The sequence below is a fragment of the Salmo trutta genome, chromosome 32, assembly GCF_901001165.1.
Source record: "Salmo trutta chromosome 32, fSalTru1.1, whole genome shotgun sequence".
Classification (NCBI taxonomy): Eukaryota; Metazoa; Chordata; class Actinopteri; order Salmoniformes; family Salmonidae; genus Salmo; species Salmo trutta.
Window position 1 is genome coordinate 33710780 of NC_042988.1, and position 26835 is coordinate 33737614.

The 26835-nt window shown below is 44.1% G+C and overlaps 1 protein-coding gene across 1 annotated transcript in view; it reads right to left on the reverse strand.

Annotated features, from left to right (window-relative positions):
• The window catches only part of prkar1b (protein kinase, cAMP-dependent, regulatory, type I, beta), a gene marked incomplete in the record, with an annotated part of 165702 nt that overhangs the window by 15568 nt on the left and 123299 nt on the right, over positions 1-26835 (reverse strand). Inside the window, 2 exon segments of the mRNA XM_029728892.1 lie at positions 5915-6036; positions 10093-10153. Of these exon segments, the coding sequence (XP_029584752.1) occupies positions 5915-6036; positions 10093-10153 (183 nt within the window).

Below are 26835 nucleotides of genomic sequence, written 5' to 3' on the forward strand. Positions count from 1 at the left end.
CCAAAGGCTATAGCCTAGCTCATATTAGGCAGGTGTGCTATTTTATCAATAAGTATAATCCTATAGCCTTACCGTTGTAGTAGCAAAGTGGCTATGCTATAGATGTCTGAAGCATGGGGTTGCCCATATTAACTGCACCTGTACATAGCCCATCTGTAAATAGCCCATCCAATCTACCTCATCCTCATAATGTATTTATTTATCTTGCTCCTTTGCACCCCAGTATCTCTACTTGCACGTTCATCTTCTGCACATCTACCATTCCAGTGTTTAATTGCTATATTGTAATTACTTTGCTACCATGGCCTATTTATTGCCTTACCTCTTATCCTACCTCATTTGCACATGCTGTTTATAGATTTTTCTACTGTATTATTGACTGTATGTTTGTTTATTCCATGTGTAACTCTGTGTTGTTGTATGTGTCGAACTGCTTTGCTTTATCTTGGCCAGGTCGCAGTTGTAAACGAGAACTTGTTCTCAACTAGCCTACCTGGTTAAATAAAGGTGAAATAAAAATAAATAAAATAAAAAGGCAACCCCAATGGATTAATCAATAGCTAGATCACAAAGTCTGTAATCAGAATTTTGGCTACGATACTAACACCAGCTTAGTGTAATGATGCTCAATACCATACCAATCAACTGCTCAACAGGCAACAACAGAACCTTGTTAAGCTGACTCAGGTGTGCTTGAGCAGGGCTGGATGAAATGCCTGCACACCCAGTGGCCTAGCTCTTCAGATGGAGAGTTGACCACATGTGTTTTATACAGTAACAGTGCTGAGTATTTTACTTCAAGGCATTCTTTCACAGTGGTATGGATGTTAGAGTAGGGCTGGAACAAACGTCTCCACACCCAGTAGCTCTCCTGGAGGCGTTATGCTATGACATCAGAACATTAGCCTACAACCAAATAGTCTAATCAAATAATTCCTTCATTCAGTGAATCAGGTATCAAATGGCTATGCTTTGAAGCAAGGTAGCTAAGCAGGAGGGCTCTACACTGTCTTTTTCCAGTGCCAAGTAAGACAGGAAATAAGTTAGCTATTTCATCTAATATATTCAGGAAATGCATTATGGATATTTTGATTTGCACCATGTCAAAATAGGATCCAGAATAATGTGTTTGGCTCTTTAGAGATGAATTTGCCTTCTATGTTTTGTGTGCTATGCCTGTGCTACATCATTTAGCACCTGAGGAAGTGGGAACTCAAAACACATTGGCTAGATTGCTAACTGTAAATATGATATTTACTGCTAGATAGCCATGCAATTGATCTAACAGTACAGGCCTATATAGGCTACTTGATGTATTCACTGCTCCATTCTGCTGGAGCATCATCTCAAATACTAGTTCTGAGAAACTAACCAAAATGTCTCTGACTGACATTGGTTCAATTATTTGATTTCCATTTCAGATAGTTTTTTTTTGCTGTTAGCTCAATGTGCACATTGACCTGCAGTTTCTCTTTGGGGCGGCAGGTAGCCTAGTGGTTAGAGCGTTGGGCCAGTAACCGAAAGGTTGCTAGATCAAGGTAAAAATCTGTTGTTCTTCCCCTGAACAAGGCACTGTTCCTAGGCTGTCCTTGTAACTAAGAATTTGTTCTTAACTGACTTGCAAAGTTAAATAAAAATAAATAAATACAATTCTCTAGAGTTAATCAGATCATGCCCGAACTGTGTGATGTAGTAGGGAGTTGTAGTTTCCAACAGGCCAATATTCCACATAGTTTAGCTCATAAAACGTGATAATTACCATAATCCATTGCGTGACTACTTGTCCGGACTGTGTATCTTTTACGCCTGCTACATAAGAGACATAAAAATTCATGATCAAGAGGGGAAACATAGAGAGCAGTTGCTTCGAGAGGTATGTCTACCTGAACATACATGATCTAAGTGATTGATAGTTGGTATTCAGCAGTCATAAATTATGCCTGATTTACTTTGAACTACTGAGATAGTGATTGTTGTCAGTCAGCATAGGCAGCAGCTCTATAGACATGAGATGATGACTTGGAATGAAATAATAAAGTCATCAAATAAACAAATGTAATATAGACAACTGAAATATTTTAAAGTAATGTGAATAAATGGTGGTTAATAAGTGATAATGGGCAGTCACTATCTTCATTGGACTTTTATTCATAGTTGTATTCTGTGTTGCTACAGCATTACAACCCACATAGCGCATAACGCATTTAAAGCAAAAAAATAAATATTGAAACCGAAATTTAAAATATTCATAATTTTTTATAATCTAACTGAAACCTTTTCAAACTTAATTTAAGACATTTTAAGACTTATTAAGGCCTTTAAATTAGATAAATGAATTGAATACTCTTTAAGGACCCGCGGACACCCTGGCATGGGATACCCATGCTCTCACCCATGAGAAAGGAATGAAAGAGTGACTCAGACAGATGATATAAAAGACAGGAGGCCTGGAAGTCCCTCTGAAATTAAACCAGTGAGAAATACTGTTTTTTTCGGATTTCAATGGGAAATTTCCCCTATTCTTTTCCTGGGGCTTTAGAAATGACACCAGATGCCTGTTCCCGTTTAAAAAGGGCCATGTTCTCAGTGGGGTCCTGATCTGTCAGAGACACATAGGGACCAGAGAATACCCAGGGGGACAGAGGAATGGACTGACTGGGCTGAGGGCCCGCTGGAGGGGAGGTCCAGAGTCAGACAAGCTCTCTCTCTCTCTCTCTCTACAAAAACAGTCTCTTTCCTTTTTGGTTCATCTCTCTCTGTGCTTTCTGCCCTCTATGTATGTATCTCCTCTCCAGCCTGTCTCTACTATGCCTATGGTCAGGGCCTTAGCCTACAACTGGAAGTCTAGACTCTGTAGTATGTGACCTGCCTCTTTTGTCTCTCTCACATCACCTGACCTGTAATGGAATCTAGAAACAAGGAGAGGACAGCACAGTCGATCTACAAACAAGGAGAGGACAGCACAATCGATCTAGAAACGAGGAGAGGACAGCACAGTCAATCTAGAAACAAGGAGAGGACAGCACAGTCAATCTAGAAACGAGGAGAGGATAGCACAGTCGATCTAGAAACATGGAGAGGACAGCACAGTCGATCTAGAAACAAGGAGGACAGTACAGTCGATCTAGAAACAAGGAGAGGACAGTACAGTCAACCTAGAAACGAGGAGAGGACAGCACAGTCAACCTAGAAACGAGGAGAGGACAGCACAGTCAATCTAGAAACGAGGAGAGGACAGCACAGTCGATCTAGAAACGAGGAGAGGACAGCACAGTCGATCTAGAAACGAGGAGAGGACAGCACAGTCGATCTAGAAACGAGGAGAGGACAGCACAGTCGATCTAGAAACGAGGAGAGGACAGCACAGTCGATCTAGAAACGAGGAGAGGACAGCACAGTCGATCTAGAAACGAGGAGAGGACAGCACAGTCGATCTAGAAACGAGGAGAGGACAGCACAGTCGATCTAGAAACGAGGAGAGGACAGCACAGTCGATCTAGAAACGAGGAGAGGACAGCACAGTCGATCTAGAAACGAGGAGAGGACAGCACAGTCGATCTAGAAACGAGGAGAGGACAGCACAGTCGATCTAGAAACGAGGAGAGGACAGCACAGTCGATCTAGAAACGAGGAGAGGACAGCACAGTCGATCTAGAAACGAGGAGAGGACAGCACAGTCGATCTAGAAACGAGGAGAGGACAGCACAGTCGATCTAGAAACGAGGAGAGGACAGCACAGTCGATCTAGAAACAAGGAGAGGACAGTACAGTCAATCTAGAAACGAGGAGAGGACAGTACAGTCGATCTAGAAACAAGGAGAGGACAGTACAGTCGATCTAGAAACAAGGAGAGGACAGTACAGTCAACCTAGAAACGAGGAGAGGACAGCACAGTCGATCTACAAACAAGGAGAGGACAGTACAGTCGATCTAGAAACAAGGAGAGGACAGCACAGTCGATCTAGAAACGAGGAGAGGACAGCACAGTCGATCTAGAAACGAGGAGAGGACAGTACAGTCAATGCAGTTGCTTTCCAGACTAGAGAGGATGGGAGAGGAATGTAAAAAGTGAGGGAACGAAGGAGGTAGAGAGGGAGGGCTGTGGCTCTAGTGCTGCAGGCTCATTGGTGCAGCTGGAGAGAGAGCCAAAAGGAGGGATACTTCACTCAGCAGCCTGATAATACCCCTCCAGTCCTCCAGTCTCAGCTGCGCCTTACTGGGGCTCACAGAGCTCCATGCTAGCTAGCTACCAATCACTGGGGCTATTGTTAGGGCTGAGAGAGAAAGAGAGAGGGGAAGGGGGGATAGGGGGTAAAAGAGAGAGAGAGAGGAGGTAGAGCAAGAAGGGTAGAGATGGAGAGAGAGGTTTGGAGGGGTAGAGAGAGAGAGCGTAAGGAAGCGAGAGGGAGGTAGAGAGATAGAGACTAAGAGGTAGAGAGAGAAAGAGAGGAAAGGAATGAGAGCAAGCCAAGTTTAAACAGGAGCTGAGGGTTGTGAAAGGATGAGAAACAGGAGGTGAAAACAACAAACCAAAAAAACGACAGATGACCCCCCTCACACACACTGGTCCTCTTGGCTTGCCCTGGCGGAACCCCCTGTAAACTATGGAGTTAATCAAAAGTGTGTTAGGCTGATTGACTGTCTGTCAGGTAGGGGGCCCTGCTCTAAGGGGCCCTGCTCCACACAACCACAAAGCTAGCAGTGTGACCAGCCCCCTTCTCCCAAATCCCCCACTCATACACACTCTCCCTCAGAACACACGCATGCACCACGCACACAAACACACACACCTCACAACGCCCCTTCGTCTGTCTCCTGGAGCCAATAAGGATGTCATCAGTTTTGATCTCAAACTAAGCGCCGTCTACGTCTCGGGATAATGACACATTGCCCTGCCAGGGTCCCCAGCTGATGATACGTATTCGACCTGGGCCCACAGTTGTCATCGACCTCAGGCAAGAGGAAGTATTGATATACAGCAACAAGACACTGGACTTCCATCATAGACGTTGATAGACATGTAACCACAGATATACAAAGAGCACATCACACTGACACACTGACACAGTGACACATCACACACGCTGACACATCATAAATCCTGACACAGACACAGACACAAAGTCAGATTCCACAGCCACAAAGTCAGATTCCACAGCCACAAAGTCAGATTCCACAGCCACAAAGTCAGATTCCACAGCCACAAAGTCAGATTCCACAGCCACAAAGTCAGATTCCACAGCCACAAAGTCAGATTCCACAGCCACAAAGTAGGATTCCACAGCCACAAAGTAGGATTCCACAGCCACAAAGTCAGATTCCACAGCCACAAAGTCAGATTCCACAGCCACAAAGTCAGATTCCACAGCCACAAAGTCAGATTCTACAGCCACAAAGTCAAGTTAGGGTTCAAATCTAATTTTAAGAAGATACATTGTAGAAATAGGTGAGGTTTAGCCATATTGATGACTTTGTGGCTGTGGATATCACGGCTGTCGAAAGGATCAGACCAAAGTGCAGCGTGGTTGTAGTTCCACATTTTATTAAATCCGTGAAACTTTGCAAAACATAAATTACTGAATTTACAAAACAACAACCCATGACGCAGAAAGAAACCAACACTACTCAAAATATAATCACCCACAAAACCCAGGAAGAAAAACCCCTACTTAAATATGATCTCCAATCAGAGGTAACGAGGACCAGCTGCCTCCAATTGGAGATCAACCCAAAAAACAACAACATAGAAATAGAAAAACTAGAACTTAAACATAGAAATAGAAAACATAGAAAAACACCCCCTGACCTACTCTACCATAGAAAATCACATCTTACTATGGTCAGGACGTGACAGTGAAAGCTAGTGACGACCAGAAAAAGACATGCGTACACACAAACACACAAACTCCTGTACCTCTGTGATGATGAAGAAGTCATCTCCGGGGTCTCCCTGTACCACGATCTTCTCCCCGTCCTCAAACTGGACCGGCTCCAGAGAATCAGCTACAGTCAGACGCTCCCACTTGTCCAGAGACTCTGCAGGGGGACAAGAGGGTCAACAACAGAGACAAACACTAATATTGGGCCATACGAACATATACGCACGCGCACACGCACACGCACACACACACACATTCCTATGTTGAGAGACAGGCCCTCAATGCATAAGTGTGTACTGTAGTCAGTCAATGGGTTGAGGTTTCATCACACAAAGATCTGACTATTAGATTATCCCTTTAATACACTTTGTGGGAGGAGACTGTGTGTCCAGTATGATTGGTGCTGAGTGTTAGAATGTAGGTGACTACACTTCAGTATAGGGATTATCCAATTGGCTTATTGACAGAGGGGAAATAGGAAGGCACTGACAGTGCTGATTTCTACTGGTCCCTATGCAGCAGTGTTGCAGCAGTGTGTGTGTGTGAGCGTCCCCCGCTGTGCTGGCCACAGTAGATAATGGCTCCTGTTTAAACACTCATATGTAATTGGGGCAGCTCCCCTCCGTCCTACCTCACACTAATCCACTCACTCAGCAAGAGACATTACCTCCCCCCTCCCTCCCATCTCTCTCTCTCTTTCTTACCCAGACACACACACACACAGGTCCTCACACCACATACACACTGTAAAGAGAGAGAGATAGACCCTCACACCACATACACACTGTAAAGAGAGAGAGATAAACCCTCACACCACATACACACTGTAAAGAGAGAGAGATAGACCCTCACACCACATACACACTGTAAAGAGAGAGAGATAGACCCTCACACCACATACACACTGTAAAGAGAGAGAGATAGACCCTCACATCACATACACATTGTAAAGAGAGAGAGATAGACCCTCACACCACATACACACTGTAAAGAGAGAGAGATAGACCCTCACACCACATACACACTGTAAAGAGAGAGAGATAAACCCTCACACCACATACACACTGTAAAGAGAGAGAGATAGGCAAATCAAGTTGGACATTTCAAAGTGGAAATTACAGACTTCAGAAGACTTTTAAAACCTCAAATACACTACAAGTTTTACATTTCCTGCACTTCCTTCTCCTGCAACAGGGTGATCAAATGAAGATCCTACATCTGTATGACTCCACAAACTGGACTTACAGTGTTATAAGGTTGTGTGCGTCTGTGCGTCTCTGTTTCAAAAACACCTGTATGTTTTTGTAAGTGTGTGCATGTATTTGTTTGGTCTTAATGTTTTGTACACTCAGTGTATATATTTATATTCCGGACTCTGACATTGCTCATTTTGATATTTATTATTTTTGGATTATATGTGTGTATTGTTTTTTTATTGCTAGGTATTACTGCACTGTTGGAGCTAGAAACACAAGCATTTCTCTGCACCTGCGATAACATCTGCAAATCTGTGTACGCAACCAATACACTTTGATTTGATTTAATATAAAAACACACAGGTACACACACACATATAAAAACACACAGGTACACACACACACATAAAAACACACAGGTACACACACACACATAAAAACACACAGGTACACACACACACATAAAAACACACAGGTACACACACACACATAAAAACACACAGGTACACACACACACATAAAAACACACAGGTACACACACACACACAAAAACACACAGGTACACACACACATATAAAAACACACAGGTACACACACACATATAAAAACACACAGGTACACACACACACATAAAAACACACAGGTACACACACACATAAAAACACACAGGTACACACACACACATAAAAACACACAGGCACACACACACACACACATAAAAACACACAGGTACACACACACACACACACACACATAAAAACACACAGGTACTGTCACGGGCTGGCTCGAGGAACAACAGGAGAGGTAGAGTCAGGCGCAGGAGACAGAGAGAGTTCGTGACCACACTTCTTTATTGGAAGCACTGTACGTGGTCGACAAGGTATAGGGGCGCAGCCCTGAACGATTCTGCGGTGGTGTACACAAATAAAACAAACCACTGGCAGAAGGGAAAAATTCAGTACACGTTCTTTACAGAACACCCCACCGAACCAGGACCAAGCAGCGGGAGGAAAAGGAGCGCGAGAGATGGGCTCGCGAGGGGAAGGAGTTCTGGACCTGGGAGGAGATCATGTCGGGGAAAGGACCCTGGCGGAAGGATTCCCAGGTCGAGGAGGTGATGCCAGCCGGTGGAAGGAGTCGCAGGCGGCGGTCAAGGAGGCCCGGAAGACACCCCCAAGAATTTTCTTTGGGGGGGGCTAATGGGGTGGTCCGGAAGGGCAGAGGAAGAGCCCAGACCACTGCTCTCGTGGGGGATGACGGCGGAGGAAGAGACGAAGATGATGAGGCAGTTGATTGAGGACCTGCAGAGGGAAGATCTGGAGGAGGAGCCATGGTATGCGGAGTTGCGCACTGTGTCGCCAGTGCGCCCGCACAGCCCGGTGCGTCCGGTGGACATGCCCAGCACATGCCGTGCTAGGATGGGCATCCAGCCAGGACGAGTGGCTAAACCGGCTCCACGCTTCAGTTCACCAGTGCGTGTTCACAGTCCTGTCTGGCCCGTTCCTGTTCCCCGCACCAAGCCCACGGTGCGTGTCCACAGTCCTGCCCGGCCCGTCCCTGCTCCCCGCACCAAGCCATGGTATGCGGAGTTGCGCGCTGTGTCGCCAGTGCGCCCGCACAGCCCGGTGCGTCCGGTGGACATGCCCAGCACATGCCGTGCTAGGATGGGCATCCAGCCAGGACGAGTGGCTAAACCGGCTCCACGCTTCAGGTCACCAGTACGTGTTCACAGTCCTGTCTGGCCCGTCCCTGCTCCCCGCACCAGGTTAGTGGTGCGTGTCCCCAGTCCTGTCCGGCCCGTCCCTGCTCCCCGCACCAAGTCAGTGGTGCGTGTCCCCAGTCCTGTCCGGCCCGTCCCTGCTCCCCGCACCAGGTTAGTGGTGCGTGTCCCCAGTCCTGTCCGGCCCGTTCCTGCTCCCCGCACCAGGTTAGTGGTGCGTGTCCCCAGTCCTGTCCGGCCTGTCCCTGCTCCCCGCACCAGGTTAGTGGTGCGTGTCCCCAGTCCTGTCCGGCCCATCCCTGTTCCCCGCACCAAGCCCACGGTGCGTGTCCACAGTCCTGTCCGGCCCGTCCCTGTTCCCCGCACCAAGCCCCCGGTGCGTGTCCACAGTCCTGTCCGGCTCGTTCCTGTTCCCCGCACCAAGCCCACGGTGCGTGTCCACAGTCCGGCACGGCCCGTGTCCGGTCCACCGGTGCCCAATCCTGTTCCGGTCGACGGCTCCGCTCCGGAGCCTGAGCATGCCGCTCCACAGTGGTCCAGTCCGGGCCAGAGGGGTAGGGTTAAGGTGAAGGCGGGGGAAAGAACACGCCCGGGGCCAGAGCCTCCACCGAGGGTGAGGCGCCCACCCGGGTCCCCCCCCAATAGACTTAAGTTTGGTGCGCCGGGAGTACGCACCGTTGGGGGGGGGGTTCTGTCACGCCCTGACCAGGTGAACTCGGGTATATTGGGTCAGGGTGTGTCATGTTAGGTATTTTTCCTTGGTTTGTGTTTTGTTTACGTTTTAGCCTTGTGTTGGCTCTAGGTGGGTTATTTCTATGTTGGGTTCTGTCGATTCCCAATCAGAGACAGCTGTCGCTAATTGTCTCTGATTGGGATCACATTTAAGTTGCTGTTTTCCCCACGCTGTTTGTGGGGTGTTGTCTCTTTGAATGAGCACGTAACGTATTGGCATTTTTTCTTGATTTTGTGTACATGTTTAATTTCCAGTGTGTTGAATAAACATGTGTTTGCTCCCAGCTGCGTTTTGGTCCGCTTCCTGTCACCAGACGCCGAACGTTACAGGTACACACATAAAAAACACACACACATAAAAACACACAGGTACACACACATAAAAACACGCACATATAAAAACACACAGGTACACACACACACATAAAAACACACAGGTACACACACACACATAAAAACACACAGGTACACACACATAAAAACACGCATACGCCTCTCATATCAAATGCAATCTCAAACAAACCAACATGTACACACACGTATGCACGCACACGCACACACTCACCGAGGATGGAGACCTTGCTCAGGAACTCTTCATACATCTTCCTCTTCCTCAGTGTGCTACCCTGTAGAGGAGAAAGAGTTAGAAACAGAATATAGAAACAGAATATAGAAACAGAATATAGAAACAGAAGGCATAAACAGAATATAGAAACAGAATATAGAAACAGAATATAGAAACAGAATATAGAAACAGAAGGCATAAACAGGTTGACAAGGAGAGAAGGACAGTTCCATAACCAGCTACAACATAACCAGCTACAATAACAGTTCTAAAACATGGGCTTTAATGGAGTGCCACTGGGCCCATTAGTGCTAACAGTACTGTGCAGTAGGTGGGAGGTGTAAAGCACTGTGGTGTATTGTAAAGCACTGTGTGTGTGTGTGTGTGTGTGTGTGTGTGTGTGTGTGTGTGTGTGTGTGTGTGTGTGTGTGTGTGTGTGTGTGTGTGTGTGCTTGGCAAATTATTGTGTCCAAACACTCAGAGGCGGTAAATGGAGAAATGTCAGCCATTAAGGAAATGATAAGTGTGTGTGTTCCATTATACCTCATTGTAGATGTGTAATATCTCCTCGTACCTGGTGTGAACAACAGTATCAGACAATATCACACTGTACAGTAGCTGTGACCACCTCACCCAGCCACATAGTAGGGGACTTTCCTTCCACTCTGACTTCACTATGATCAACAGGTGCTTTCTGAAAAGTCTAGACCCACTCTGCTACGCTACGCTCCTCTTTATATCTCAGTGGGCAACGAGGGAGATGAGAGAGAGGGAGAGAGAGAGAGGAAGAGAGAGAGAGAGAGAGTGAGAGAGAGAGGGAGAGAGGGAGGGAGAGAGGGAGAGACAGGGAGAGACAGGGAGAGAGAGAGAGACAGAGAGAGAGAGAGAGAGAGAGAGAGAGAGAGAGAGAGAGAGAGAGAGAGAGAGAGGGAGAGAGAGAGAGAGAGACACGGCGTCACCCCAGTCTGCTCCCAGGCAGCAGCAGCATTACGTTTGCATATGGAAATTATACAGTGACTCAAGACCAAGGGTGTCTTTAGTCTGGAAGTGTCTGATGAGGCCTGCTGCTGCTGCCTCTAATTTAATATAATTTCACATTTTCTCTTAAAAGGGGAGAAATGTTCCCAAGCGAGTGATGCATTGATCTCCCAAGAGTAAACAGCTTGATTAAAGGAATTCTCTGGCTCTCGCCATCCACTCCCTCCTGGATGGATGTGTGTGTGTGTGTGTGTGTGTGTGTGTGTGTGTGTGTGTGTGTGTGTGTATGTGAGAGAGAGAGAAAGCGAGAGTGTGTGTGTATTTGTGCGTGTGTGTGAGAGAGAGAGGGAAAGTGTATGCGTGTGTCTGTGTGTGTGTGTCTCTGTGTAGTGAGTATTTACGCGTGTGTGCATGTGTGCATGTGTTTGTGTGTGTAAAATACAGTCTGTTTTTAGTTCTGCCGCCTTTTACATTTTTCTGCTACCCAGACAGCCAGACAGCTTCCTTCATGACTAACATGTTTAAAGTTTTGACTGAAAACCTATTAGGAAAATCAAACCAGTGTCTCAGTACTAAGAAATAGATGGTGAAAGACGGAGCGTTCCCCACTCACCGGCAGACCACACTGATGCACCAGACCATAGAATTAGAACACGAGACCCTGTTATAGGAATGTTCTACCAATGTTCTCCCAACGTTCTACCAGGGCCCAGCAGAGCAGCAGACACCCCTGGGGGGCTTAAGAGCTTAGCTTGCTTACATTTCCCTGCATGTTGGCTGACTCATGGGGTTGGGAGGGTGAGAGCTGGTCTGGAACAGGTTAATGTCATCAACTCTGGTCCCAACATGGACACATGGATGGAGTCAAGGGAATGTCTTTCTGGATGGAGTCAAGGGCTGGCAGGGTAGCCTAGTGGTTAGAGTGTTGGACTAGTAACCGAAAGGTTGCACGTTTGAATCCCTGAGCTGACAAGGTACAAATCTGTTGTTCTGCCCCTGAACAGGCAGTTAACCCACTGTTCCTAGGCTGTTGTTGAAAATAAGAATTTGTTCTTAACTGACTTGCCAAGTTAAAAAGAGGTAAAAAAATATATATTTCTGGATGGAGTCAAAGGAATGTCTTTCTGGATGGAGTCAAAGGAATGTCTTTCTGGATGAAGTCAAATGAATGTCTTTCTGGATGGAGTCAAATTAATGTCTTTCTGGATGGAGTCAAGAGAATGTCTTTCTGGATGGAGTCAAATTAATGTCTTTCTGGATGGAGTCAAGGGAATATTTTTCTGGATGGAGTCAAGGGTATGTCTTTCTGGATGGAGTCAAATGTATGTCTTTCTGGATGGAGTCAAATGCATGTCTTTCAGGATGGAGTCAAATTAATGTCTTTCTGGATGGAGTCAAGAGAATGTCTTTCTGGATGGAGTCAAATTAATGTCTTTCTGGATGGAGTCAAGGGAATATTTTTCTGGATGGAGTCAAGGGTATGTCTTTCTGGATGGAGTCAAATGTATGTCTTTCTGGATGGAGTCAAATGCATGTCTTTCAGGATGGAGTCAAGGGAATGTGTTTCTGGATGGAGTCAAGGGAATGTGTTTCTGGATGGAGTCAAGGGAATGTCTTTCTGGATGAAATGTCTTTCCAGCAGGTATATTTCACTGGTCACCCCCAAAGCCAATTCCTCCTTCGGCCACTTTTTTTTTTTTTTTACAGTTCTCTGCTGCCAATAACTGGAACGAACTGCAAAAATCACTGAAGCTGGAGGCTCATATCTCCCTCACTAGCTTTAAGCACCAGCTGTCAGAGCAGCTCACAGATCACTGCACCTGTACATAGCCCATCTGTAAATAGCCCATCCAACTACCTCATCCCCATACTGTTATTTATTTTATTTATTTTGCTCCTTTGCACCCCAGTATCTCAACTTGCACACTCATCTTCTGCACATCTATCACTCCAGTGTTTAATTGCTATATTGTAATTATTTCGCCACTATGGCCTATTTATTGCCTTACCTCCCTTATCCTACCTCATTTGCACACACTGTATATACTTTTTCTATTGTATTATTGACTGTATGTTTGTTTATTCCATGTGTAACTCTGTGTTGTTGTATGTGTCGCACTGCTTTGCTTTATCTTGGCCAGGTCGCAGTTGTAAACGAGAACTTGTTCTCAACTAGCCTACCTGGTTAAATAAAGGTGAAATAAATAAATAAATAAAAATGGAGTCACGGGAATGTCTTTCTGGAGTGAATGTCAGTCAGTTCAGTCAGATGCTGTAGGTTAGCTCTTCTTTCTGTTGACCATGCCTTAGCCATTCTTCACTCTGCATTGAGACCACAGCATTTCACTTCGCCTGTGAATTCCTGCACTTTATCCACCCTCTCTTTGGTGGAAGTATCAAAGAGCCTGAGGTGTGGCACATGGCCAGGCCAACCCATTCACTTTAATATCCATCCACCTCCATTGCCTTCATCTTTGTCCAACATGAAACACACAGGCTTCTCTCTCTCTCTGTTTCTCATTCGGGACACACTCTTTCCACTCCATTTCACCTGGTGGGCAGTGCTATATGTCATGGTGGGAGTGGGTTTCAAAGTGCAAGGACTGTCTGATGCGCTTCCACATTCAACCGAGAACCCTTTATTTGAACTAAAAACAGTTAGTGGCTGGATCAGTTTTCTCAAAAGTGAACGATGTGTAACGTCAAGTTTTGCTTGCTAGCCAACCAACTACACCAATGATGATACCAAGCCAATTTACTAAGCTTACCTGAATGAAATACAGGAAACTGATTATGACCAGATTTAATCTAATTTCACTGTGATTGGTTCCTCAGCATGCAATAATACCTGTATACTGTCAACCACTGAGATGAATGATTTGGGTAGCTGGTTTAATTAAAAACAGTTCATCTGATGGGTTTTGGATGTTCTTGGTCTTATTTATTTGTTGGAGGGCCTATACATGAGGCCAACATTCCCATATTATCCTGGACGTATACCCCAGTCTCATTACCTTGTGTGAATGATATCGCTCAACTTTAAACAATGTGAAATTCATATACAAAATGATTTGTTTAGCTTCTTTCTGATCTGTGGCTGGATTAAATAGAAAACATAACGTGTATTCAGTGATTCTATTTGATGACTTTATCTTTGCGTCTCCCTGATGAAACAGTAACATCCATTACGGTAGTTAGGCTTATGCCAGGCATACACTACACAACTTTCTAAATCCTAACGTCGCTGAGCTTCTCACAAACAACCATCTTTCCTGTAGTTTGTGGCACAGTACAGGGTCACACACTACAAGATTCTTCACTTGGTCGTGAGGATTCTCCATACCACGCTGTCTCGCCAAAACAATGATGTGATTCAGTGATGATGTTACTAGATGATTAGCTAGATTAGCTAGAATGAGCTGTGGCTCAAAGTTGCCTCATAAACATTTCAGTCAGGCATTCATGCTTGCCAAAAAGAGTTGAAATACTTTGCCAATCACTTACATTTTGTATTGAATAATATTACTTGTGAACTTCAGAGCTGTAACAATTACACTTTGGCTTTGGTTTTGTCTAAAAAAAGTAAAGGACAAATGCATACTAGTAGAAGGCCTAGTCATCACTCTGCCCGAGACTCAGTATACACATTCTGGGTGATGAGATACCATAGAATTAAGAATACTAGTAATTGAATAGGATTTCTATGTGTGATATAGCCTCTGCCGAGTCCCCAACAACCGGATGCTGGAAAGACTTTAAGGCGACACTCCATCTTAACTCCTTTTTGTTAATATTCTCGCCCAGACCAGTACCTAAAGATCTACGTGTATTTAACTCCTGCTACGATAGGTTATGTGCAATACAACCTCATCATCTCCCTGGCATCTTCTCTGGAGACCTCTCATTGGCTGTTGCTGATCACCGTTCTCAAAACTTGTCGTTGTACATCTCACACTAGAAGAACATTGCAGATTTTGTGCCGATAAAATCAAACAGTTATGAAAATATCAGGACGTCTGGGACGCTCAAAGACGAGATCAGTAGTCCTCAGATTACATCTCTGACCCGCTCACATTAAACCCACTCACATTAAACCCACTCACATTAAACCCACTCACATTAAACCCACTCACATTAAACCCACTCACAGTAATTAAACCCACTCACAGTAATTAAACCCACTCACATTAAACCCACTCACATTAAACCCACTCACATTAAACCCGCTCACATTAAACCCGCTCACATTAAACCCGCTCACATTAAACCCACTCACATTAAACCCACTCACATTAAACCCACTCACATTAAACCCGCTCACATTAAACCCACTCACATTAATTAAACCCACTCACATTAAACCCACTCACATTAAACCCCCTCACATTAAACCCACTCACATTAAACCCACTCACATTAAACCCACTCACATTAATTAAACCCACTCACATTAATTAAACCCACTCACATTAAACCCACTCATATTAAACCCACTCACATTAATTAAACCCACTCGCATTAATTAAACCCGCTCACATTAAACCCACTCACATTAATTAAACCCACTCACATTAAACCCACTCACATTAAACCCGCTCACATTAAACCCACTCACATTAATTAAACCCACTCACATTAAACCCACTCACATTAAACCCACTCACATTAAACCCACTCACATTAAACACACTCACATTAAACCCGCTCACATTAAAGCCGCTCACATTAAACCCACTCACATTAAAGCCGCTCACATTAAACGCACTCACATTAAACCCACTCACATTAAACCCACTCACATTAAACCCACTCACATTAAACCCACTCACATTAAACCCACTCACATTAAACCCACTCACATTAAAGCCGCTCACATTAAACCCACTCACATTAAAGCCGCTCACATTAAACCCACTCGCATTAATTAAACCCACTCGCATTAATTAAACCCGCTCACATTAATTAAACCCGCTCACATTAATTAAACCCGCTCACATTAATTAAACCCACTCACATTAATTAAACACACTCACATTAATTAAACCCACTCACATTAATTAAACCCACTCACATTAAACCCGCTCACATTAAACCCACTCACATTAATTAAACCCACTCACATTAATTAAACCCACTCACATTAAACCGACTCACATTAAACCGACTCACATTAATTAAACCCGCTCACATGAATTAAACCCGTTCACATTAATTAAACCCACTCACATTAATGAAACCCGCTCACATTAATTAAACCCACTCACATTAATTAAACCCACTCACATTAATTAAACCCACTCACATTATTTAAACCCACTCACATTAAACCCACTCACATTAATTAAACCCACTCACATTAAAGCCACTCACATTATTTAAACCCACTCACATTAAACCCACTCACATTAATTAAACCCACACATTATTTAAACCCACTCACATTACTCTAACCCACTCACATGAATTAAACCCACTCACATTAATTAAACCCACTCACATTATTTAAACCCACTCACATTAAACCCACTCACATTAATTAAACCCGCTCACATTAAACCCACTCACATTAAACCCACTCACATGAATTAAACCCACTCACATTAAACCCACTCACATTAATTAAACCCGCTCACATTAAACCGACTCACATTAAACCGACTCACATGAATTAAACCCGTTCACATGAATTAAACCCACTCACATTAAACCCACTCACATTAATTAAACCCGCTCACATTAAACCGACTCACATTAAACCGACTCACATGAATTAAACCCGTTCACATTAATTAAACCCACTCACATGAATTAAACCCACTCACATTAAACCGACTCACATGAATTAAACCCGTTCACATGAATTAAACCCACTCACATTAATTAAACCCGCTCACTTTAATTAAACCCACTCACATTAATTAAACCCACTCACATTAATTAAACCCGTTCACATTAATTAAACCCACTCACATTAATTAAACCCGCTCACATTAATTAAACCCGCTCACATTAATTAAACCCGCTCACTTTAATTAAACCCGCTCACTTTAATTAAACCCGCTCACATTAATTAAACCCGCTCACTTTAATTAAACCCACTCACATTAATTAAACCCACTCACATTATTTAAACCCACTCACATTAAAAGAGCGTTGGTGACGCCCACGCGCCTCTAAGGCATCAAATCAGCCTCTAAAGTCCATTGCGTGCAAGATGGCACTGTCGAGCAAGATGAAACATCATTGAGTTAGCAAAGTCGAGAGTCGAGAGCTTAGAGGATGTGTCCTGTGAGCACAGACCAGTCGAGAGCCAGAATGTGGTTGAGCGAGCAGAGGATGGGTCCAACGAGAGCACAGGCAGCGGGGGCACGCAAATTAAACCTGAGTTGCAATTGTGACTTTTACTGAGCAGAACATCATTGCTGCACGTAAAATATTAACTTGAGAGCAGAGATTTTGGTTTTGTTCTGTGCTCTCACAAATTCACCACATCCCCACATGGATTTCTCCTCCCACACCAAAAACTCCTGCTCTCGTAAGAGCAATCTTGTAATATAATTTTATTACAGGTGAAAATTCTAGCCAATGAACATGGTTGGCACAGCCAAAAAGTCACAATTATTATGGCTAAACCCAGCCTATTTCTACAATGTATCTGCTAACCTTATGCCTAACCTTAACCTTAAATGAAGACCAAAAAGCTCATTTTTATGATACAGACAATTTTGACTTTGTGTTATCTAGTAGACACCGGATTTTGACTGTGAAAGGTGATGGTGTTGGTGAAGTAGGGATGATGGCCGACGATAAAAATGTACGTTTTCAGTAGAGAACCTAACCAACCAACTAACCAACTATGATTTCAGTATGTACAGTGGGGGAAAAAAGTATTTGATCCCCTGCTGATTTTGCACGTTTGCCCACTGACAAAGAAAGGATCAGTCTACAATTTTAATGGTAGGTTTATTTGAACAGTGAGAGACAGAATAACAACAAAAATATCCAGGAAAAACACATGTCAGAAATGTTATAAATTGATTTGCATTTTAATGAGGGAAATAAGTATTTGACCCCCTCTCAATCAGAAAGATTTCTGGCTGCCAGGTGTCTTTTATACAGGTAACGAGCTGAGATTAGGAGCACACTCTTAAAGGGAGTGCTCCTAACCGCAGCTTGTTACCTGTAAAAAAGACACCTGTCCACAGAAACAATCAAACAATCCGATTCGAAACTCTCCACCATGGCCACGACCAAAGAGCTCTCCAAGGATGTCAGGGACAAGATTGCAGACCTACACAAGGCTGGAATGGGCTACAAGACCATCGCCAAGCAGCTTGGTGAGAAGGTGACAACATTTGGTGCGATTATTCGCAAATGGAAGAAACACAAAAAACTGTGTCCCTCGGGCTGGGGCTCCATGCAAGATCTCACCTCGTGGAGTTGCAATGATCATGAGAATGGTGAGGAATCAGCCCAGAACTACACGGGAGGATCTTGTCAATGATCTCAATGCAGCTGGGACCATAGTCACCAAGAAAACAATTGGTAACACACTACGCCGTGAAGGACTGAAATCCTTCAGCGCCCACAAGGTCCCCCTGCTCAAGAACACATATACATGCCCATCTGAAGTTTGCCAATGAACATCTGAATGACTCAGAGGACAACTGGTGAAGGTGCTGTGGTCAGATGGGACCAAAATGGAGCTCTTTGACATCAACTCAACTCGCCGTATTTGGAGGAGGAGGAATGCTGCCTATGACCCCAAGAACACCATCTCCACCGTCAAACATGGAGGTGGAAACATTATGCTTTGGGGGTGTTTTTCTGCTAAGGGGACAGGACAACTTCACCGCATCAAAGGGACGATGTACCGTCAAATCTTGGTTGAGAACCTCCTTCCCTCAGCCAGGGCATTGAAAAAGGGTCGTGGATGGGTATTCCAGCATGACAATGACCCAAAACACATGGCCAAGGCAACAAAGGAGTGACTCAAGAAGAAGCACATTAAGGTCCTGGAGTGGCCTAGCCAGTCTCCAGACCTTAATCCCATAGAAAATCTGTGGAGGGATCTGAAGGTTCGAGTTGCCAAACGTCAGCCACGAAACCTTAATGACTTGGAGAAGATCTGCAAAGAGGAGTGGGACAAAATCCCTCCTGAGATGTGTGCAAACCTGGTGGCCAACTACAAGAAACGTCTGACCTCTGTGATTGCCAACAAGGGTTTTGCCACCAAGTACTAAGTCATGTTTTGCAAAGGGGTCAAATACTTATTTCCCTCATTAAAATGCAAATCATTTTATAATATTTTTGACATCCGTTTTTCTGGATTTTTTTGTTGTTATTCTGTTCAAATAAACCTACTATTAAAATTATAGACCGATCATTTCTTTGTAAGTGGGCAAACGTACAAAATCAGCAGGGGATCAAATCCTTTCCCCCCCCACTGTAGCTACAGCGAATTTGTAAAGAATTCAGACCCCTTCACTTTTTCAAAATTTTGATACGTTACAGCCTTGTTCTAAAATTGATTAAATTATTTATTTTTCTCATCAATATACACACAATACCCCATAATGACAAAGTGAAAACAGTTTTTTATACATTTTTGCAAATGTATAAAAAAAACTGAAATACCTTATTTACATACAGTAGTTATTTGGTCTTCTGTTTTAAAGGCTATTGATTAGGCAAGCTAGGTCACCGTCAGCTAGCAGCTGCTAGGAAGTTAACTAGCTAGCTAGCTAGTTAGTAGCTAACGTTTAACCACATATAAAAGTTACCAGTATCTTTGGTTTAACCAAGAGCATTGTAGCTAGCTTGCTAGCCAAGTTAACGAGGGGTTAGCATGGAAGGAGGACTTGGAAGACCAGCATGACTGGGATGTAGTGGCGGAGAAGGCAGAGGCAGGGTGAGAATAGACAGGAAAGGCCCTCACTGGGGAAGAGGTCCTTGATTGAGATGAGGTGAGGGGGAGCCAAATCAAACGCCAAACTAAATAGCCAATATTGTAAACCGCTAACTGTATACTTTGAGATACAGTCTATTTGAAATACAGATTACTTTTACACATATAGTAGGCACACTTGATCTCACGCGCCCAACTGGAAGAGGAGAGGCAGGCTAATGAAGAGGAAGCAGCGAATTCTGAGTGTATGTGAGTAATGCATACAAAGCAAAAAGATGACAGTTTCCAAATAATCTGCGGGACCCCAAAAATATTTTCATCCCAAAGTCGTCTGTCGGACCGCCCGCCCGCTCTCACCCACAGCATGGAAAATGCAGACCGCACCACAATGATATCTGTCGGGACCCGCAGGGATGCAGCTCTCTGCAGCCCAGTACCACATAGTATAATATCACTTACTTGGCTAAATGATTATCCACAGTTGCCTCTATTGATACAGCAGCAGTCTTTCAACAGACTGTTACCTTGAACGCAACTCTAAAATGATCAAACCTTTCCAATTGATCTCTGTCTATGACATTTCCTATGTTTACTCTCTCACTGCAGTTGATCTCAGGAGACAGGTCAGTGTGTGTGTAGAGAACACATCTGACAAGGTGGAGTCAGGCTCCTACCTCATGGCCCTGGACCACTACACCTACGACGCAGAGGACACCAAGTTTGGACCTGTGAGTCACCTTTGACCTTGACTTAACTTTCTTCTAAGATCTTTGGGGTCATGGGTGTCCTCTAGCTCATCTTGTGCCTTACACAACTCAGCACATATGTATCCATCCACCTTCCTCAGTGGAGTCCTGACCAGGGGTATCAAACTCCAATGTCTATGTACCTGTTGTGTTGGCGTAGTTACCGGACCAGTGGGAGGAGGCGTTGATGACAGTGATGTGTCCCAGTGTGATCTCAACAAACAGCCGCTGTACCAACACCATGCCTGATGACCACAACCAGATGATATCCCTCCACCCTCGATCAGGGTAAACACACACCTAGTCTCTCTCTGTGTGTGTTGCATGTGAGAGAGTGAGTAATGGGTCTGTATATGTAAGTGTAGGGTAGGATATACGTGTTGTGTATATGACTCTATTCAGTCTGTAAACCCACTGTATTACAGGCCTGTGTTATGTTTGCACACATATTTCTTGTGTGTAATTTAGTGCAGTGTTTTGTGACATCTCTCTCTCAAATCCTCAGATATGTGGAGCTCCCCAGACCAGTGTTTCGAGGCAGGGATGGACTACACTGTTCGTCTGAGCTTGCCCCTCTACTTTGCATTCAGTGATGTCCAGTCCCCATACATACTCATCGACTCGGTTAGTCCCCTCACACACAACTGAGACTATTGTGTAAATCATGCATTGATGTCATTGCATAAAATGTTAGGCTACAAGGATTTTAAGTTGGGATTCAGCCCTTCGACTCCATACTAAATCTAATTCCATCTTCAGTATCTTTCTGTACTCTCTATAGATTGTGCTGAAGCCTCACTTCCAGCATTACCGGTGTCTGGAGAACAGCCAGATCGTGGTCAAGACCCCCTCCACAGACATCTACCACAAGTTCATCTTTAGCGTGTCAGCTCTGCTGCACCAGGGAGCTAAAGGTATGGCACCGTACTCCCAACCGTCATGTATGTGTTAACTAAGGAGGGTTTCTTATGGCTCAATAATACTGATGAATGGTGTGGATTATACACCTCTGCTCAGTCCCACATAGTGAAATCTGCCATTTCATATTGAGGCAAACATGCAACAGCTCTGTGCCATTTTATCTTCCTCGATTCCTTGCATCCTTTTTCCGTGCCTCCTTCTAAAACCCCACAAGGTTCCTCCCCTCAGACCTCCATTGGGTTTTGAGAAGGATGCGAGTAGAGAGGAAGTGAGGGGTTGAGCTGAATTGGGACATAGCTCATGTCATTGTTTTAGGTGGAATCTTATGTTGAATGATAGATATATGTGAAAACAGAATAAACGTTTGTTCTACTTGTGCTCTTTCCACAGATGGCTCTGGCTTGCTGATAACATCTGATCTGATGAGACTCCCCATGGGATTTGACTGCTGTATTACTGCCTGTACTCAATAAAACTTCCAATGCCAAATTGAAATAATTTGACACTGTAATTTGATAGACAACGGTAGTTCCCAATCAGACAACTAGTATAACTAGTCGATATTCATCTGTTTTCCTCAGTTAGATGTTTGGTGAATGCATGCAGTTTCTTTGTCCTCAGTCCTCCTTTTATGCTGTGTGTACCAAGGATGACATGTTGACCTGTTTAGCTGGTTAATGTTCATTTCAGTTGCCATTCTTTTATTTGGCACTGGTTATGTGGTGTTAATGTAGCAGGTTGTCCCCTTCGTGTCTCCATATCATTCTAAATCCTCATGTGTTGTGTGTCCTAGGGCCTGATAGAGACCCTAACTGTTGGATCCTGCCTTCATCTCAATTCCTGCATCTCTTAACTAGCCTACTAGTAATTCCTTTCTTTTCATGTTAACATCGTTACGACATTATTATGTGTGTAGCCACATGTTATTCCCAACAATGGAGTCATTATATTTAGCTTTATTAAATGATGGCCAGGACCTAGTACATGATGAACGAACTTGTTAGATCACAGCCACACTCTGCAAATAATCCACCCATTCTGTGATACATTGGGGTTAACTCCCTCATACCATGCAAACACATACCAGACACTTTGTGGAAAGGTGAAGAAAAACCATTAGCTCGTGGTGGACTATGGTGTTACTTAGCTAGAGCCGACTGTCTGCTTTTCGTGTTACAGACAAAATGTTGCTGGCTAACAAGTATTTATCTAGCTAACTTCAGCAAATATATTCCACTCAACTCAAGATATAGTATTAATACTAATTTATTTCCCAATTACTTTGCTTATGTATCAAGTTTAATCTGGGTTTCCCAAGTCGTTTGTGTCTACTGTTCAAGCCGACTAGCAAGCTAAACAGACAGCTCTGAAGCAGATCTGTTTGACGTCAAGCACCCAAGAAGATCACAAAACACAACAACGGACTGGCCAAGGGCTCTGCCCCACCTGTTTTGAGCCCCACCTGCTTAGCTAAAAAAAATGCAGCTCCAAAATGCAGGGGTTTCATCCTAGCTCAGTGCTCTGTGGTGGTGGGCAGCCGGTGGAAAATACGGAGCGGTGGGATTGGTAATGTTCTCTAGTTGTGCCGTGATCAGCTCAGTGTTCTGTCACTCATGGGGACACTACATCACTGCAAAATCTACGGGGAGTTCAGGCCCCTTGGGTGCTGCCATAGAGTTTCTCAAAAAGGGCTAAACTCGTGTAGTGTACTCTATGGCTTTAGTCAACCTGTACTCTATGGCTTTAGTCAACCTGTACTCTATGGCTTTAGTCAACCTGTACTCTATGGCTTTAGTCAACCTGTACTCTATGGCTTTAGTCAACCTGTACTCTATGGCTTTAGTCAACCTGTACTCTACGGCTTTAGTCAACCTGTACTCTATGGCTTTAGTCAACCTGTACTCTATGGCTTTAGTCAACCTGTACTCTATGGCTTTAGTCAACCTGTACTCTACGGCTTTAGTCAACCTGTACTCTATGGCTTTAGTCAACCTGTACTCTATGGCTTTAGTCAACCTGTACTCTATGGCTTAGTCAACCTGTACTCTACGGCTTTAGTCAACCTGTACTCTACGGCTTTAGTCAACCTGTACTCTATGGCTTTAGTCAACCTGTACTCTATGGCTTTAGTCAACCTGTACTCTATGGCTTTAGTCAACCTGTACTCTATGGCTTTAGTCAACCTGTACTCTATGGCTTTAGTCACCTGTACTCTACTGCTTTAGTCAACCTGTACTCTACGGCTTTAGTCAACCTGTACTCTACGGCTTTAGTCAACCTGTACTCTACCGGCTTTAGTCAACCTGTACTCTACGGCTTTAGTCAACCTGTACTCTATGGCTTTTAGTCAACCTGTACTCTACGGCTTTAGTCAACCTGTACTCTACGGCTTTAGTCAACCTGTACTCTACGGCTTTAGTCAACCTGTACTCTACGGCTTTAGTCAACCTGTACTCTACGGCTTTAGTCAACCTGTACTCTACGGCTTTAGTCAACCTGTACTCTACGGCTTTAGTCAACCTGTACTCTATGGCTTTAGTCAACCTGTACTCTATGGCTTTAGTCAACCTGTACTCTATGGCTTTAGTCAACCTGTACTCTATGGCTTTAGTCAACCTGTACTCTATGGCTTTAGTCAACCTGTACTCTATGGCTTTAGTCAACCTGTACTCTAGGCTTTAGTCAACCTGTACTCTACTGGCTTTAGTCAACCTGTACTCTTGGCTTAGTCAACCTGTACTCTATGGCTTTTAGTCAACCTGTACTCTATGGCTTTAGTCAACCTGTACTCTATGGCTTTAGTCAACCTGTACTCTATGGCTTTAGTCAACCTGTACTCTACGGCTTTAGTCAACCTGTACTCTATGGCTTTAGTCAACCTGTACTCTATGGCTTTAGTCAACCTGTACTCTATGGCTTTAGTCAACCTGTACTCTATGGCTTTAGTCAACCTGTACTCTATGGCTTTAGTCAACCTGTACTCTACGGCTTTAGGCAACCTGTACTCTATGGCTTTAGTCAACCTGTACTCTACGGCTTTAGTAACCTGTACTCTACTGCTTTAGTCACCCTGTACTCTACGGCTTTAGTCAACCTGTACTCTACGGCTTTAGTCAACCTGTACTCTACTGGCTTTAGTCAAACCTGTACTCTATGGCTTTAGTCAACCTGTACTCTATGGCTTTAGTCAACCTGTACTCTATGGCTTTAGTCAACCTGTACTCTATGGCTTTAGTCAACCTGTACTCTATGGCTTTAGTCAACCTGTACTCTATGGCTTTAGTCAACCTGACTCTATGGCTTTAGTCAACCTGTACTCTATGGCTTTAGTCAACCTGTACTCTATGGCTTTAGTCAACCTGTACTCTACGGCTTTAGTCAACCTGTACTCTATGGCTTAGTCAACCTGTACTCTATGGCTTTAGTCAACCTGTACTCTATGGCTTTAGTCAACCTGTACTCTATGGCTTTAGTCAACCTGTACTCTATGGCTTTAGTCAACCTGTACTCTACGGCTTTAGTCAACCTGTACTCTATGGCTTTAGTCAACCTGTACTCTATGGCTTTAGTCAACCTGTACTCTATGGCTTTAGTCAACCTGTACTCTATGGCTTTAGTCAACCTGTACTCTATGGCTTTAGTCAACCTGTACTCTACGGCTTTAGTCAACCTGTACTCTATGGCTTTAGTCAACCTGTACTCTATGGCTTTAGTCAACCTGTAACTCACGGCTTAGTCAACCCGTACTCTACGGCTTATAGTCAAACCTGTACTCTACGGCTTTAGTCAACCTGTACTCTACGGCTTTAGTAACCTGTACTCTAAGGCTTTAGTCAACCTGTACTCTACGGCTTTAGTCAACCTTTACTCTACGGCTTTAGTCAACCTGTACTCTACGGCTTTAGTCAACCTGTTACTCTATGGCTTTAGTCAAACATGTACTCTATGGCTTTAGTCACCCTGTACTCTATGGCTATTAGTCAACCTGTTACTCTACGGCTTTAGTTTCAACCTGTATCCTATGGCTTAGTCAACCTGTACTCTACGGCTTTAGTCAACCTGTACTCTACGGCTTTAGTCAACCTGTACTCTACGGCTTTAGTCAACCTGTACTCTACGGCTTTAGTCAGCCTAATCTATGGCTTTAAGTCAACTGTACTCTACGGCTTTAGTCCAAGTTTTACTCATGGCTTTAGTCCACCTTTACTCTACGGCTTTAGTCAACCTGTACTTACGGCTTTAGTCAACCTGTACTCTACGGCTTAGTCAACCTGTACTCTACGGCTTTAGTCAACCTGTACTCTACGGCTTTAGTCAACCTGTACTCTACGGCTTTAGTCAACCTGTACTCTACGGCTTTAGTCAACCTGTACTCTACGGCTTTAGTCAACCTGTACTCTATGGCTTTAGTCAACCTGTACTCTACGGCTTTAGTCAACCTGTACTCTACGGCTTTAGTCAACCTGTACTCTATGGCTTTAGTCAACCTGTACTCTATGGCTTTAGTCAACCTGTACTCTACGGCTTTAGTCAACCTGTACTCTACGGCTTTAGTCAACCTGTACTCTACGGCTTTAGTCAACCTGTACTCTACGGCTTTAGTCAACCTGTACTCTATGGCTTTAGTCAACCTGTACTCTATGGCTTTAGTCAACCTGTACTCTATGGCTTTAGTCAACCTGTACTCTACGGCTTTAGTCAACCTGTACTCTACGGCTTTAGTCAACCTGTACTCTACGGCTTTAGTCAACCTGTACTCTACGGCTTTAGTCAACCTGTACTCTATGGCTTTAGTCAACCTGTACTCTATGGCTTTAGTCAACCTGTACTCTACGGCTTTAGTCAACCTGTACTCTACGGCTTTAGTCAACCTGTACTCTATGGCTTTAGTCAACCTGTACTCTATGGCTTTAGTCAACCTGTACTCTATGGCTTTAGTCAACCTGTACTCTACGGCTTTAGTCAAACCTGTACTCTATGGCTTTAGTCAACCTGTACTCTATGGCTTTAGTCACCTGTACTCTATGGCTTTAGTCAACCTGTACTCTACGGCTTTAGTCAACCTGTACTCTCGGCTTTAGTCAACCTGTACTCTACGGCTTTAGTCAACCTGTACTCTATGGCTTTAGTCAACCTGTACTCTATGGCTTTAGTCAACCTGTACTCTACGGCTTTAGTCACCTGTACTCT